This window comes from Neltuma alba, unplaced genomic scaffold (genome assembly GCF_004799145.2).
Source record: "Neltuma alba isolate B1F8T4 unplaced genomic scaffold, ASM479914v2 tig00004136_pilon, whole genome shotgun sequence".
NCBI lineage: Eukaryota > Viridiplantae > Streptophyta > Magnoliopsida > Fabales > Fabaceae > Neltuma > Neltuma alba.
This window is the reverse complement of record NW_021633580.1, coordinates 20,826-38,559: the sequence shown is the minus strand read 5'-3', so window position 1 is coordinate 38,559 and position 17,734 is coordinate 20,826. Positions and strand designations below refer to the sequence as shown.

The 17,734-nt window shown below is 35.0% G+C and overlaps 2 protein-coding genes across 2 annotated transcripts; one reads left to right on the top strand and one right to left on the bottom strand.

Moving 5' to 3' along the window:
* Positions 1 to 4,467: 4,467 nt before the first annotated feature.
* On the top strand, positions 4,468 to 6,409 carry LOC114743811 (CASP-like protein 4D1). The gene is made up of 3 exons (XM_028932022.1): positions 4,468 to 4,649; positions 5,362 to 5,497; positions 6,158 to 6,409. The coding sequence occupies exons 1-3, from the start codon at positions 4,468 to 4,470 to the stop codon at positions 6,362 to 6,364; spliced, it is 525 nt and encodes a 174-aa protein (XP_028787855.1). The 3' UTR covers positions 6,365 to 6,409.
* A 3,650-nt stretch (positions 6,410 to 10,059) lies between these two features.
* Positions 10,060 to 16,211, bottom strand: LOC114743810 (uncharacterized). Its single transcript, XM_028932021.1, has 6 exons — positions 14,898 to 16,211; positions 14,293 to 14,690; positions 13,332 to 14,142; positions 11,372 to 11,796; positions 10,661 to 11,107; positions 10,060 to 10,429 (listed from the first exon to the last, which is right to left on the bottom strand). Exons 1-6 carry the CDS (start codon positions 16,209 to 16,211, stop codon positions 10,060 to 10,062), a joined length of 3,765 nt encoding a protein of 1,254 aa, XP_028787854.1.
* Between the last annotated feature and the right edge of the window lie 1,523 nt (positions 16,212 to 17,734).

The window sequence follows — 17,734 nt, the reverse complement described above, 5'->3', positions numbered from 1 at the left end:
AAAGGGTTAAAAAACAAAACAAAAAAATACTAGAGTTTCAGTTTTACTGAATGGAATATGCTTATAATATCTGAATTCAAGAATAATACGCATGTATTTTCTCAGGTTTTCTATATAAATAATACAAGAGTTTCAGCAGGTTCCATCAGAATCGGATGCTATTTTGAGAATTAAGATATGACGGGGAACTAATGATTTCTTTGTTCTAATGTCATTATTTAAAATGAAAACAATATTGCATTTTTTTGGGCCAAAAACAATATTGCATTTGAAAACTAGATTTTGGCTGGAAAAACCCAACAAGGCACAGACATTGAATCAGGATGCATACAACAAATTAGAAAAAGAAATGGAAGAAAATAAATAGGCTATACGGGCGTCTCAATATGCTGCATAACAACACAACACATATATATAGCACGGAGAAGCAGGCTAACTAGCCTTGAATACTTACTTGGAGCCCAGCCCGACTTGCTGTAGCAAAGGAAATTATTTTGTGGCTAATTTTTTTATGAATTATTGACAGAAATTCCGTGAAAAAAAATTTTTACCATGAAAAATGTCATTACTAATTCCGTTACTAATTTTAAAATTTATGATCTTAAATTATAATCCTGCAATAATTTATATAATTATATAATTAAGAATGTATGATTTAAATATATTTTTAATTATATTTATGGATTTGGTGTTAATAAAAATATCGTCATCATTTATTCATTACTAATTCCGTTACTAATTTTAAAATTTATTATCTTAAATTATAATCCTGCAATAATTTATATAATTATATAATTAAAAATATATGATTTAAATATATTTTTAATTATATTTATGGATTTGGTGTGTTAATAAAGTATGTCATCATTTACTTCATTATTAGATACAGAGACAAAAAAAAAAACAATTTCTTAGAAAAATTATTTGTTTGATTAAAATTAGCGCCTCTTGATTATTAATAATAATTAAACAAATATGATAAAAATATTAATAACGTTCTTGTACAAATTAATATAAAAAAATAATTCCATTAGGAAAATTTAATTATTTGATCCTTATAGTTTTGCTGAGTTTATAACCCAATCCTTATACTTAAACGCATCGCCTCTCAGTCCTTATTCTTTTCTCGGTTACCTCCTTCCATTTTTCAGAAACAGCAAGTCACTTGGAACTCATCCTATGTGGCGCTAACAGTGATTAACAGTGTTAAATATGCTTACTTGACTGCCACATCAGCACCACATCTCATTAAATAAAATGACAATTTTTTTTACAAAAAAAAAGACCTGAACCTCGCCTTCCTCGTCTTCTCCCTTCATTCCTCCCCTTCATCCCTATTACGTCACAGATATACATCTGCGGCATCAAATCTTAACCTTTTCTGTGTTGGGCTGTGGATTGAACTTATTCTAGGGTTTTAACTTTCCAGTCAAGTTTTTGTTTTTCCTTTTCTAAAAAGGATTAAAATTAGAATACATAAGATTGTAGTTTTTTAATGTGATCAATGATTTGTCCGTTTTCGTGGAAGCTGGGTCACAATCGTCTTAAATGTAAATTGAATTTGAAGATTTCTTTATTATCTTCAAAGTGGAAAAGAAACGAACAAAAGAAAGAAAAGAAAGAAACGGGTCTGAAACAAGGACATCGAGTCTTGATAATGGGGGAACAAGAGAGCAATCAGATCTAGAGAAGATTGCAAGAAGACAAACAAATGAGAGAGAGAGAGAGGGAGATCGATGAAGCTTTGGGGTGAGAACGATTGAAGAAGGTAGATAAACATTGAATTTGGGGGAAGACGGATTAGCGAGGTTGATATGATGGAGATCGTGGTTCTGGTTCAGAAGTGTCGCTATGGTGGTAACATGGAGAGAAGCGTCGCTGGTGTGAGGGAGGTCGCTGGTTTGGGTTGGTCGGAGATGCCGGAGATGGAGATGAAGAAAGCCTATGAGGACGAAGATGTGGAATGGGCAAATGATGTGGCAACCAACTAAGCATATTTAATACCGTTAGTCACCGTTAAGTGCCACATAGGACGAGTTCTGGGGGACTCGGTTGTCTTCTGAAAAATAAGGACGGATGGAGATAACTGACAAAAATAAAAGTATAAGGATTGAGTCACAGTGAGTTAACATATAAGTACTAGCTTACAAACTCAATAAAACTATAAAGATCAAATAATTAATTTGTTTTTCTCTCTTTTTTTTTTTTTGAAATATAAGAGGCAAGTGAATGCAGATAGAATCTAATCCAATAAAATAACCATTTATCCATTAGTCAATGGAAGCTAATGTCCAATTCAAGTTTCCTTTCTTATGAATTCAACTTTTGTTATTTACACAAGGAACCTATCTGGCTTTTGTCCAGCCATTGACTTAATCATCATGGTAAATGCAAGTAACTAAGGATATATTCCTCTGGTCATTAATATAAGACCTATTTAGCTAATTTGATTAGATTGAGAAAGTTAGATAAGTTAGTTAATTATAAGAAATATGACATATTTTTCAAAACATCATAATCATCTTCCTTAATATTCTCTTTCCCTTTTCTACTTGATTATGGTTGAAGGAATATCCATGGGGATGATTTAGAAAAAATTTATAAATATAAGAAATAGGTCTTATATTTAGAACCAAAATTAACTTAACAATTAGATACTATATTAATGACGGGAGGATTAAAATTTAATTGTATGATCGAGGTTGCATTTGTGAAATATATTTCTAATTTTATATTCGTTCAGGAATGATTGTCACCAAATGACAGCCAAATGATCATATTGGAACCAATACTTTAATAATCTTGTTTAATGTTTAAAAATACAGGTTCCTCAAATAATGCACCAAATGATTTGTCAACTTCTAATAACTGAGTTGGCATATGTATTTCTGTAGTTAAATTAAACTATTGTTATTATTGTTATACTATTTTTCTTGTTTAATTATCATTTCCTATTTTTTAAACGTTTTCTCTCCCCCCCCCCCCACTTTTTGTTTTATTGTTCTTTTTCATCCTTATCTGATAAAGGGCTTCCTGAAATTAATAACAAATTATACTAAAAATATTGCTGAGCCGAGCAATTTGTGGGAGCACATTTTGTGCTCACCACCAATCTCACCGTGTAAATTAATTTTGGACTGTCCACATTTGATTTAATTTTTATATTCTAAATAATTTTTTATTTTAAGATATATATAAATTTTAAAATAAAGATAATCTTATAACTATTACTTCTAAAAAAGAATGAATTTATCACTTAAAAATCATATATTAAAATTTTAAATTTAAACAGCCTAGATCTCATCACAGTGATGAGTACTTTATGAAAACCCATGATTTATAAGTGAATAGCTTGAATAGCTCTCTTAGTTAAATAACGTGCTAAACTATTTATGGCATTGACCAAAATAAAAGTCAACTTTGTGATGTATTTTATTTAAACCACGCTTTACCAATTTTTCTTTCCCAGAAAAAATTACATTATTTTATTCTTCCAATCATTTATTTAACAATTAACTATCCATATATGAGATTTTTTTTTTCAACAAAAAAGAAAGAATACGATGCTTTATAAGTAGAACTTACATAAGGGTTCAAAATTCAAACTACCAAGAATTAACAGTTTTCTTCTTTCGTTTTGTACATGCATTCAATGAAATATTTTAACCTTAAAATAATTCACAAATAAATTATCTCAAGTCCAAACCTGTAGTTATTGGGCTTGTACTCATATATTAAGAAGAAACAACTTTCTTCCAACACAACTTGCCGTTATTAGTACGGATATTTTTGTTATCATTTTTATAAAGCCTTAGTCGCATAGCATTATACATTTAAGATTCACAGTGCAAGGACTTGGTGTGGATGTTATTTCTTTCTTTTAATTTGAATTCTCTCCACATCCTTTCTTGTCATTCCTTCTCTTCGTATGCCTTTACTATTAGATTAAAAATTCAACCATTCATACAAGATATCCTATAAAACTATTAATATAATATTATATAAAAATATTTAAAAATAAATTTAAACTGTTAAATTTAAACTATCCACAATATAACTGTAGAGTGTAGACTAATAATAGTTTTATAAAATTTTAAATTTTAACTGTCAAATATTTAACCTAAAGGTAGAAATGGTAGCAGGAGAAATCAAGGAGAAAAATGAAGAGGAAATCAATAATCCTATAGTTTCAATGACAGCCTTGTGATAATAATTTTGACTGGACCAAAAATTTTGGGTCAACCAACCAACTAGACGAGCACGTTGTGAAGGAACAATTTCCTAAGTAAACCATTCTAAAATATTATTAGTACTTGTATTATTTTACTCATAGGCAATCTTAGAATACAGATCCACTTATTTTTATATGTAACAAAAGTAAACGATGGCCTAAGCACTGGTTGGCTTATAAATGGCCCACGAATAATCAAATCATCAAGCTTTTAGAAATTCCGAGCAAACTTTGCAATGGAAGGCTCAGTACCACCATCGTCTTCAACAATTTCAAGAACTGCTCTTCTGGTTTTGAGGGTTCTGACCTTTGTATTCCTTCTCATAGCTCTCATTCTCATTTCCATCAACAAGGGATCTGAAGTTTTAGAAAATGGCGATAGTCTTAAAATCAAGTTCAGTGATCTTCGCACCTATCGGTACGTATAGCAATTAATTATTTACTGCATTTTGTTCTCAGAGATTCTTTTACATGGACATTTACTTCTGTTCTGGGTAGATAATTAGATGTTGAATTTTTTTTTCAAAAAAAAATGAATTCAGTCTCCATTAATTCAGTCACTATATTTTTAAAAAATTAAAATACATGATTGGGACTTTTCTTAGGCATTTTGTTGAAATTATATACTTTTTAAAGTATTTGAATGTTAACTTTTTTTTTAAAACTCATTTCATCCAAATTTAATAGTATATTTGGAAGAAGTTTGTTCACTTTAAAGCCAAACTGCACGTTTGAGTTAATATTATTAGCCCAGAAATTATCATTTACAAAATATTATATTCCATGTTAAATTTTGGCACAAATTTAATTTGATTACTAGTAATCTAACTGAAAATTTTTAATATTCTATTATATATCTTCATAATTGAATATCCCCCTTCATATTTATGGAGATAATGTTTTTGGATTGCTTTTTTCAAATCGTTGCTGTAACATAAGGCAAGCATGTCTAGATTAAGAGATTTGAAGTTAACATAATTAATTAATAGTAGTACAAGTTATTTTAATTTACTTGAAAAGTAAGTGACGTATATTGACTTTATATACATAGTTCATTTATTTTTGCTTATATGTTACTCACTGTAATGAATAAGCATAGATCATTTATATGCTTTTTTGTGTGATTATAGATACATGATCGCCTCAATTGTGATTGGGTTTGCATATAACCTTTTTCAAATGGCACTCTCAATCTTCAATGTAGTCTCTGGAAAGCGTCTTATAAGTGGTGATTTTGGCTACCAACTTGACTTCTATGGTGATAAGGTAATATATAGTAAATCTCATTCTATTTATTACTTCAATAAATTAATTGGAAAAAAAAAAAGAAGAAAAGCCACATTAATTATTCACTGCTTATAAACAATTTAGATTGCTCTCTCTCTATATACACACACACATTATCCTCAATCCTTAATATAAGAGTTGGTTGACTAATTTGAGTAGATTAAGGAAATTAGTTAAATTTGCTAATTATGTTTATTAGTTAGAACTATTATGTAATCAAACATTTTACATGTGCAATTACTACAATAACTACCTTGAGAAAAATGGATAAATATGAGAGATAAAGTGAATTTGGGTTTTATATTTAGGACCAAATAAAAAGTCAAAATACCTCTTATGTTAAAGACAAGAGGTAGTATATTGACAAGCTTGTTTTATATATATATATATATAATATGTTGTATATTGAATGATTTTTACTACTCCCTCTAGTACTTAATATCCAGAAGGTGCACAATTACAGACGTTTAAATGGTTATATAGTCCATTTAACACACACACACACACACACACAAACACGTTAATTTATATAAAAAAAATTATATGAAATCAAATTATCTAATTGAATCAAATTTTAAAAACGGTGATTTAACATCAATAATAATGTTAATTCTAATGGTTATATGATTTTGTGGGCAGATTATATCATACATATTGGCAACAGGAGCAGCAGCAGGATTTGGTGCAACCATGGATGTGCACAGTGCGCTTAGTGGCCTAATTGGCCTTCCTTTTGACAGCTTCTTTGAGAAGGCAAATGCTTCTGCAAGTCTTCTCTTTGTTGGATTTCTATTCACAGCCATTGCTTCTGTTTACACTTCCTATGCATTGCCCAAAAAAACTTAATTACATAAATCAAGTGTAGTATAACGGGGATTTGTATGCTCGTTCATATATACATACATATGTATGCATATATATGTATGTTCTTCATATGTGCCTATATATACGTATAAACTAAAGATTTTGGTTTTTCTTCCTTCTCTTTTTTTTTTTCCAACAAAGGTTTCTGGTTTTTCTAGAACTTGTCTCAGATTTCCATCAACCATTGACTTATTTAATCTAAAATCATGTTTGGTACTCAAAATAGAGTCGAATAGATATTGGATTTTTATTTTCGAAAAGATATAAAAAATAAATAATTGAATGTGTCTGATGTTGGGTTGATACGTGATCAAGCCTTGAATTGCATATGAGCCACATATTTGGGCCGGACCTAAATTTCGGCCCATAAATAGGACTCATGTTTGATATAATACTAAATATATCATCATAAAGTTCTGGCTATAACAATTATTCTTCACCAATTTTTTTATTTTAATAGTTTTAAATACAATATCTTTGTTCTTAATCTTAAAATGAAGCGCGTTTTAAAAAATGATATGAATTTTTTTTTGGTTGAATCCAGAATATTCATTGCCAGATTGTTGTACATAAATTAGTCTTTCTGACACCAAGCGAGGCGGGCATGAATTGATATTAAAAAGTTTTAAAATCGTGGTTGTGGTTAGAGAAAATAATTGAAAACGGGCAGCTAATTGATTCCAGATAAAAAAAAAATTATAATTTTAATAATTTTTAATGTGATATCAAGCATGTAACGTCCTGAATCTTAATAGCCATTTAACCCTGATTTTTGAAGATAGATTAGTGATTTAAACTTGAATCTTGGTGTCTAGTTTAGGATCAAGTGAGTCGAAGGAGCAGGTGAACAAATCCCTCTCAGGATTTATTCGTCGCGGCGAAGCAGAGAGTTTTGGGAGAGCTTCTTTTCGGGAATATGTTTTCATCGCGACTAAGTTAAGGAGGAGTCGCGATGAAGGTGTCAGTTGAGCAAGAGTTCCTTTCGGGAAAAAGTTATCGCCGCGATGAACTTGGATCTCTCGGTTAGAAAATCCATCTCAGGATTAGTTAGTCGCAACCAATTACTAGGTTCGCCGCGACGAAAAGGTCACATCTTTAAATCCGAAGGAGGGGTCTGTGTGACAACCGTTCCTTTAAAACCCATTTTAATCAAAATTTTCAATTTATTCGAATGATTAACCATGATAGAAAAGAAGAAACCTTAAAATTTTAAAATCGCTATCATGGTTAAAAGAAATAAACTTATATTACGAGCCACATCAATCGTTCACTTGGGCCTTGGACTTTTAAAGTCCAGAAATATCATTCAACCATTAGCCCAAACCAGACTTATATTTTCAACATACGAACTGATAAATCAGTTTAATATAAACTATAGAGCTCATTAGTCAAAAGTCAATACTTTCAAAGGAGCGTTACACGTAGAGTCTAAAATGTCTCGGGCCTCCTCACGGCCCTATCATACCAGATAGTAGTAATCACAAGTATTCTTTTACATCATGATAGTAGATGAGCCCTATGTGGCAATATATAACAAGTCAACACATAGAACAAAAGCAGGGAGGCTATACAAGCTATAACAGCACACTATGCCTCCGGAGCCTTCCCTGATGGGCCACCACCTGAACTATCGCCTGAAAATGTTAAACCACGGGGTGAGACAAATGCCTCAGTAACCAACTTTCCAACTCATCATACATACTAACATGTGCTCGTGAGGTGTCAAGTGGGACAGTTATAAATTCTCGAGAACTATAGATATATCCATAGAAATATAATTTCAATCATCCAAACCCTCACTATGGGGGCCAACACACAAGCCACATAAGTCTATCCCTCACTCTGGGGGATCAATCAACCATATGGGCCTATCCCTCACTTTGGAGGACGAATAAGAAGCCACAAAGGCCTATCCCTCACTATGGGGGACGAAAGAAGAAGCCAACCAATGTGCACCAATGGCGGCCTTACCACGTGGTAGGATAGGACTCAATCCAAAATCCAAATAACAACCAATCATTCACAATATAATAAAAATGTTTCAATCTTTCTTCAGTATAATCCATAAGATATAAATCATATATCTTTTCCAAACTTCTCAATACAATTCCAAAAATCCCACGAGACAATTTTCATAGCTCAAAAGACATAACATATCTACTCAAGTTCCAAATATCAAATATTATTCTGAAAACATCAAAATACTCACAAACAACATATTAGCACATATAACAAGTGGAAAGTGGTTACCTCTCGCCACAGCAATACTAAGGATTACCACAAGGTCAATCCTTTGCTCAACCAATAATTAATCTACACAATTAATATAACCACATATTAATATAAACTAATTAATTAATTAATTAAACTTCTCTATATTATTAAAATTTTTACTCTAAATTCCCGCAACTCTCATAACCCAAAAATTATTAAGTATTTTAGCAACAATTTAAAATTTCTAACAACTCCAAATTATTTATTTACCACCTCCAAATTATTTACCTTAATAAAAAGGATTTTCAACAATTTCTAAATATAAAATTATTATATTATAAACTCTAAAAATCCTCATTTAAGTTAAACCTCAAAATCAAACTATCAAAAATTCAATAATATTTCAAATATTTATAAATAAATAATCTAATCAAAACTTTAATGGTATAACTACCATATATGTATTTCCATAAATAATAAACTTTTTAGCTACAATAATTATTTTAAAACCTCCAGTCACCCAATAAATAAAAATAAACCGATTAAAATCTTAATAATATGTTAAACACCTCAATTAAATTATTCAACTTAATTTTAATCGGTAAAATATGATATAAATCATATATCACATATTTTCAACTAGAAAAATCCATTTAAGCACTAAAACCAACAAATGGACCAATCCAAACCGATTAAAATCTCAATATTATATCAAACAATCCAAATAAATTATTTAACTTAAATTTAATCGGTAAAAATATAATATAAATCATATATAACAGATTTTTCAACTAGAAAAATTTATTTAAATACTAAAAACCAACAAATAGAGAAATCTAAACCGATTAAAATTAACAACTTATTTATTTCTAAATTTCTATAGTCATCTTTTGTCAAAACTCAATACTTATATCACATATAAGTCTCAAAATTTTCTCTAATCACTATGGTAGTACTACTATTATGAAGCATAAAATATATGTGAAATATTTATGAAGAAAGTTTGATGAAAAGAGATAATTTCATGTACCTAAAATATCTTCAAAGCTTATTTCCTCCTCTACCGGTCTGCTCCTCCCACTCTAACTCTCTCTTTCTCTCTACTTCTTGTTCTCTCACGCACTCTCGCCTTCTGCCTCTTACTCTCTTTTATTCTACAATTCCAACCACCCGTCGCACAATTTTCCTCATTGCATTAACTCTTCATCTCCTAAGTCTTCCTTCTCTCCCCCTAAGTCTTCCTTCAAACCAATTTTTTCCACACGTTTGCCCATTTTCCACTCTCTCCCAAATTTTCCACCCTCAAGTTTCAACTTTCCACCGAAAGTTGGTGGAAAGTTGACTCTTTTTTTTTTTTTTAAATAATAGGATATTACAATTCTCCCCACCTAAATAGAATTTTGTCCCCAAAATTCAAACAACCACACACAAGAAATAAAAACAAAAGTAACTCAAAGCGCTTACTAAGAAAACAGGTAAGGGTACTCGTAACGCATCCGTTCCTCTGTCTCCCAAGTAGCATCACCGGGACTCATGCCCTTCCAAAAGACTTTAACAAGACGGATAGTTTTATTCCTCAATTGTTTGTCCTTAACGTCCAAAATCCGCTCTGGTTCTGCTGAATAGGTCAAATTATCTCGCAACTCAACTTCTTCGGGTTCAATAACATGAGATGGATCGGGATGATACTTTTTCAACTGTGACACGTGAAACACGTCGTGTAAACTGGAAAGATGTGGCGGCAGCGCAATTCGATATGCAACAGGTCCAATCCGCTCTAAAATCTCATAAGGACCCATAAATCGGGGTGTAAGCTTCTTGGCTTTAATGGATCTACCAACACCAGTAACAGGTGAAACCTTCAGAAATACATGATCACCCACTTCAAATTCTAAAGGCCTCCTCCGACGATCTGCATAACTCTTCTGTCGACTTTGGGCCATCAACAACTTCTGCTTGATCAGCTCAATCTTTCTGGTTGTGATGTCCACTAAATCTGGGCCAATAATTGTTCTTTCACTTAATTCAGTCCAACAAAGTGGAGATCTACACTTCCTCCCGTACAAAGCTTCATATGGTGCCATTTGAATACTAGCGTGATAGCTGTTGTTATAGGCAAACTCAGCTAATGACAAGTGAGTGTCCCAACTACCCTTTAGCTCTATAGCGTAGGCCCTCAACATGTCCTCGAGAGTCTGAATCGTCCTCTCAGTCTGTCCATCAGTCTGAGGATGATAAGCAGTACTAAACTTGAGCTTAGTGCCCATGGCTTCATGTAATGACTGCCAGAAGTTCGATGTAAACCTCGGGTCCCTATCTGAAATGATAGACTCCGGCACTCCATGAAGTCGAACAATCTCATCTATATACAGCTTTGTCAATCGTTCTAACGAGTAAGTACTCTTGATAGGCAGGAAGTGCGCTGACTTAGTCAATCTATCTACAATTACCCATATCGCATCATAGCCAGCCGGGGTTCTTGGCATACCAGTAATGAAATCCATAGAAATACTATCCCATTTCCATTGAGGAATATCAAGATTCTTTAATAGTCCTGGAGGTCTCTGATGTTCTATCTTGACCTTTTGACATGTCAGACATTTCATTACAAAGTCCGTGACATCCCTCTTCATTTTTGGCCACCAGTAGTTCCTTTTCAGGTCTTGGTACATCTTGGTTATCCCTGGATGTATCGTGTAATTATTTCGATGCGCCTCCTCAAGAATAGTCTTTTTGATTTCCTCATTATTAGGGATACAAATCCTCTTCTTGTACCTCAGGATTCCTTCTTCACCAATTTCATAATCAGGCACACCATGGGTCTCCACTTCCTCTCGGATGCTCAATAACCGTTCATCCTCCATCTGTGCAGCCTTCAAGTCTCGAAAAAACTCATAATCACCCAAAATTGATTGTAGAGTGGCTGGAGCCTCATGCACCACTTGGAGATCTCTCAATCTCTCTAAGCAGTAGTGTTCCTCCAAACTCATGTGAAACACATGCACCGTTTTCCTACTCAAAGCGTCTGCAACCACATTGGCTTTACCTGGATGATACTTAAGTTCAAAGTCATAGTCCTTGATGAATTCCATCCACCGACGTTGTCTATTATTCAGTTCCTTCTGATCTATTAAATACTTCAAACTCTTGTGATCGCTGAAGACTTCAAACTGTGATCCATATAAGTAGTGCCTCCAAATCTGTAGGGAATTGAAAGACGACGCGCAGCGGAAAAATCAACTCGAAATTTTTAAAACTTTCAATCCCTTTTCGGATCTACCGATCGCGTTTAAGTCAGGTAGTAAGAAGCATTACCTTGATTCGCTGATTCGGCCGTTCAGGATGCTTCTGCTCGCCTCCTGTCGCGTTCGAAGTCGACAACTCCGGTCGGCTTCCTCTACCGGTATCCACACGAGTAGCCCTCAACCTCGAACGGCGTGCTAGCGCCTATGTCCGTCTAGGGTTTTAGGAATCCGTCCTCTCTCCTCTTCCTTAGCCGTCTCTTATCTGTTGGTTCTCTCTTAGTTAAACCCTAGCTCCTCATATCAAATATATAGGATGCTATATAGGTTTAATTAATAATATTTAATTTCGAAATTAACTCTAAATTAATTCTGAAATTAATACAATATCAAATATTGCCTAATCAGATAAGAGAACAATTAAATAAATATAGTTTAAATTAAATCCGTCTCACAGATTTAATTCACTTATTTATTTAATAAAGAGATGACGGAATTTATATATTTAATTTATCCTTATAAATTAATATCTCTTATATATATATATACGAATTTATATATATATACACACGTCCACCCTATTTATTCATTGAATCTGGACATATCTTAGATTCAATGAATCTGGACATCATAACTCGTGTCGGGCTATTTTGTGTGCGACCCTGTAGGCCCATATGAAGTTGGCAGTGGGCCATTAACTATAATGACCCACAAGTCGTAAGCGGTCTCTAGCAAGACATCACGACTACCCAAATCATATGAGGATCATTGAACGATGCAACCTTTCATACAACCATATCACGTCCCTTTTGTCTCACGACATTTTGGTCATGGATGAGGCATGGAGAACGTCATCCTCCTATCCATGACCGTTACTTTCTCGATCCCTGAGTAGTCTGAGTATAGAAATGGAACTACCTTTCCATTATAGTATGGCCATACATTTCTCAGACTTACTCATCGAGGGGCCCAGTAATGTCTCTCTACGAATGTGAGGGACAAATTCCATCTTGACCATTCACATTCCTACGCATGAAAAACCACTAAGCCTGAACATAGTCTTTATGATCACTTGGTCAAAAGTGACTTTTGACTAGGTCAAAGCTAAGCGTTTCTCATGTATGAATCCATGATGATCTCAGGTCAAAGGGCACAGTGACATGGTTTGTATATGAGAGAAGCTTATGACTTAACCCATGCAGCTCTCTCATAGCGGGTCGGTCCAACACCTTGTACTCTTACATGTGCCTATGACTTTAATTTATATCTCTATATATCTTTAAAGTCATACTGGTCTTATTTCATCTTTGCTCCCACATAGATGACCGACCAGGGACATTTAGGATAAACCATGAGTTATCCAAGGATAGTTATCACAGTAAACATGCAAATAATATGATAACGTAATTAATAAACTCATAAATTAACAATGTTCAAAACATAATGATTGGCCCCTAGGGCACAATTTCCAACAAAATCTTCAATGCAAAAACCACTGCCGCTAATTCCAGGTCATGTGTAGGATAATTTTCCTCATGTGGCCTTAATTGCCTAGATGCATAGGCAACCACCTTTCCTTCCTGCATCAGGACACACCCTAAACCCTTAAGTGAAGCATCAGTGTAAAGGGTGTATGGTTTACTAGGATCTGGAATAGTCAACACTGGAGCCGTGGTCAACTTAGCCTTCAGTTCTTGAAAAGCTGCCTCACACTTTTCGCTCCAAATAAATGATTGGTCTTTCTTGGTCAACTTAGTTAGAGGCATGGCAATCTGAGAAAATCCCTTGATGAATCTTCGGTAATACCCAGCTAAGCCCACAAAACTTCGTACCTTCGTCACAGATTTTGGTGTTTCCCATTTCAACACAGCATCGACCTTGCTAGGATCAACAGCTACTCCCTCTGCGGATACTACATGGCCTAAGAACTTCACTTCTCTAAGCCAAAACTCGCACTTGCTTAACTTAGCATATAACTGATGATCCCTCAATATTCGCAATGCAATGTAAAGATGCTCTCGGTGTTCTTCCTCATTCTTGGAGTATATTAGGATATCATCTATAAACACCACAATAAACTTATCCAAGTACGGCCTAAAGATCCGGTTCATATAGTCCATAAACACCGCTGGAGCATTCGTCAAACCAAAAGGCATTACTAGGAACTCGTAATGTCCGTATCTCGTACGAAAGGCCGTCTTCGGGATGTCCTCTGCTCTAACTCTTAATTGATGATATCCCGACCTTAAGTCAATCTTAGAAAACACCGCTGACCCCATTAATTGATCTAGCAAGTCATCAATCCTAGGCAAAGGATATTTGTTCTTGATAGTCACTTTGTTCAACTGCCGGTAATCTATACACAATCTCAAGCTCCCATCCTTCTTCCTCACAAACAGTACTGGTGATCCCCACGGTGAGACACTTGGTCTAATAAATCCTTTTTCAAGTAACTCTTCGATTTGCTTTTTCAGCTCTGCTAATTCAGAAGGTGACATTCTGTACGGTGCTTTAGAAATTGGAGCTGTTCCTGGTACTAGCTCAATGGAGAATTCAACTTCCCTTTCAGGAGGTAAACCGGACACTTCCTCAGGAAACACCTCAGGAAACTCCTTTACTACCTCGATTTGGTCTATACCAACTTCTTTATCCGTACTAACGGAAAAGAAAACAGCATACGCCTGACAACCCTTCTCAATACACTTAGTCGCTTGAGTAGCAGATAACCACAAACGACCATTAATAGCCTCAACTATCGTAGTGCACAAAGGAAGAGTTACTATCTTCCTTTTACAATCCAGAATGGCATTATTTGCTGATAGCCAATCCATACCAATAATCACATCAATACCCTTGAGGGGTAGACAAATCAAATCAATCACAGACTCACGATTCTCAAATTTAAGCACAAGACTTAAACACGCCTGTGTGGTTAACACAGTGGCTCCCGCTGGAGTTGACACTTTCAACATGTAAGACAAATCATGCATTGGAAATTTAAACTTTTGAGCACATTCCGCAGCAATAAAAGAATGAGTGGCACCAGAATCAAACAATACAGGTATATCATGTCCTTGAAGAGAGACAGTACCTCTAATCAGATTAGGAGACATACCAGCTTCCTCTCTAGTCAAAGCAAAAACTCTCCCGGGCACTGTGGATCTGAAACTAGGAGTTTGCTGCTGTGTTTCTGGGCAATTGCGAGCTATATGTCCAAACTTATGGCATCTGTAGCATTCCAAACATTGTCCTGGATGATTCTTCCCACATCTCGAGCAAGGATCGCCAACACTCGGTGTGGATCTGGTAGGCTCACGGTAAAAGCTCTGATTTCCTCCCATACGGCTCCCCTGAGCCTGTCTCCTCTGCATATAGCCTCTACGGGCTAAATCCTTCTGATTCTGGTTCTTGCCTCTGCTTGAGTTACCCGAGCTCCCATAACTATAGCTATTCTTTTTATTGATTCCTCCCATTGGCCTCATAAAACTGGAGAATCTGCCCTGGTTATCCCGACGTCGGCTCTCCTCTACCTCTCGGGTTCTGCGAGCTGTCATCCTGAGTTTCGTGCAAGCATCCTCGAAACTCTTAAACTCATATAAGGCCATTTGCTGCTTCAACTCTGGCCTCGCCCGTTCTATCAATTGTCGGGCCATCCACTCTGGGTTATCATTATGCTGCAGATAGGTAACATGCTTAGAGAGGTCAATATACTTGGCAATAAACTCATCCTCATGCATGTTCTCTTGTCGAAGAGCATAAAAAGCTGTTTCTTTTTCTTGTCTCATGGCTAGGGGGAAGTAGTGATCAAAAAACATCTGTTTGAATTCGTTCCAAGTAATCCCCGAGTCATCTATGCCGCTTACGCTCCTCCACCACCTCTTAGCTCGATCCCTCAGTAAAACTACCGCTGCTTGTACCTTTTGGTAGGTATTACAGCCACAAGCTTTAAATATTGTCTCCATGTCGTCTATCCAAGCCTCAGCTTTGTCAGGATCCATACCCTCATCAAACGTTTTTGGATGATGCCGCTCTATGTCCTTCCATACGCTTTTAAGGTTCACCGCTTCTTCTTTTCCTGGTCGCCTTTGTGAACTACTCTCTTCTCTGGTTCCTTCAATAGAACCCCTGTGGGTGACAGAATTTCCCACCGACGGTCCAGGAAGCCCATTCCCTTCAAATTCTTCCACAGCTTTCTTGACTCTTAAATCTTCCTCCATCTTTCTTACTCTCTCATCTACCACCGTAACTACCACTTCCCTTAACTGTTGCAATAAAGTCTCCTGGTTAACCTGCAGAGGATTCGGTGGTTGATTAGGTGGGTTTGTGGATTCATCTCCACCCTGATCAGTTTGTCGGGATCGCGTCCGTACCATCCTCCCCACCTAAGGATGGAACCCACCAAAAGAAACACAAAGTAAGGACAAGCACAGACACAAAGTAACAGGGAAGGTTATGTGAGATTATTATATATTGCCACTAAATGCAATGTAATGCAACCCGCTTCACAGAATCTTTTGCTCTGATACCAAATTGTGACAACCGTTCCTTTAAAACCCATTTTAATCAAAATTTTCAATTTATTCGAATGATTAACCATGATAGAAAAGAAGAAACCTTAAAATTTTAAAATCGCTATCATGGTTAAAAGAAATAAACTTATATTACGAGCCACATCAATCGTTCACTTGGGCCTTGGACTTTTAAAGTCCAGAAATATCATTCAACCATTAGCCCAAACCAGACTTATATTTTCAACATACGAACTGATAAATCAGTTTAATATAAACTATAGAGCTCATTAGTCAAAAGTCAATACTTTCAAAGGAGCGTTACACGTAGAGTCTAAAATGTCTCGGGCCTCCTCACGGCCCTATCATACCAGATAGTAGTAATCACAAGTATTCTTTTACATCATGATAGTAGATGAGCCCTATGTGGCAATATATAACAAGTCAACACATAGAACAAAAGCAGGGAGGCTATACAAGCTATAACAGCACACTATGCCTCCGGAGCCTTCCCTGATGGGCCACCACCTGAACTATCGCCTGAAAATGTTAAACCACGGGGTGAGACAAATGCCTCAGTAACCAACTTTCCAACTCATCATACATACTAACATGTGCTCGTGAGGTGTCAAGTGGGACAGTTATAAATTCTCGAGAACTATAGATATATCCATAGAAATATAATTTCAATCATCCAAACCCTCACTATGGGGGCCAACACACAAGCCACATAAGTCTATCCCTCACTCTGGGGGATCAATCAACCATATGGGCCTATCCCTCACTTTGGGGGACGAATAAGAAGCCACAAAGGCCTATCCCTCACTATGGGGGACGAAAGAAGAAGCCAACCAATGTGCACCAATGGCGGCCTTACCACGTGGTAGGATAGGACTCAATCCAAAATCCAAATAACAACCAATCATTCACAATATAATAAAAATGTTTCAATCTTTCTTCAGTATAATCCATAAGATATAAATCATATATCTTTTCCAAACTTCTCAATTACAATTCCAAAAATCCCACGAGACAATTTTCATAGCTCAAAAGACATAACATATCTACTCAAGTTCCAAATATCAAATATTATTCTGAAAACATCAAAATACTCACAAACAACATATTAGCACATATAACAAGTGGAAAGTGGTTACCTCTCGCCACAGCAATACTAAGGATTACCACAAGGTCAATCCTTTGCTCAACCAATAATTAATCTACACAATTAATATAACCACATATTAATATAAACTAATTAATTAATTAATTAAACTTCTCTATATTATTAAAATTTTTACTCTAAATTCCCGCAACTCTCATAACCCAAAAATTATTAAGTATTTTAGCAACAATTTAAAATTTCTAACAACTCCAAATTATTTATT

Coding starts and splice junctions, on each gene's coding strand:
- LOC114743811 (XM_028932022.1), top strand. CDS start 4,468: ATGGAAGGCTCAGTACCACCATCGTCTTCAACAATTTCAAGAACTGCT. Junction 4,650..5,361: donor AGTGATCTTCGCACCTATCG/GTACGTATAGCA, acceptor GTGTGATTATAG/ATACATGATCGCCTCAATTG. Junction 5,498..6,157: donor TTGACTTCTATGGTGATAAG/GTAATATATAGT, acceptor TTTTGTGGGCAG/ATTATATCATACATATTGGC.
- LOC114743810 (XM_028932021.1), bottom strand. CDS start 16,211: ATGGTACGGACGCGATCCCGACAAACTGATCAGGGTGGAGATGAATCC. Junction 14,691..14,897: donor TTCAAGGACATGATATACCT/GTATTGTTTGAT, acceptor CTACCCCTCAAG/GGTATTGATGTGATTATTGG. Junction 14,143..14,292: donor CTGAAAAAGCAAATCGAAGA/GTTACTTGAAAA, acceptor TCCTTTGCCTAG/GATTGATGACTTGCTAGATC.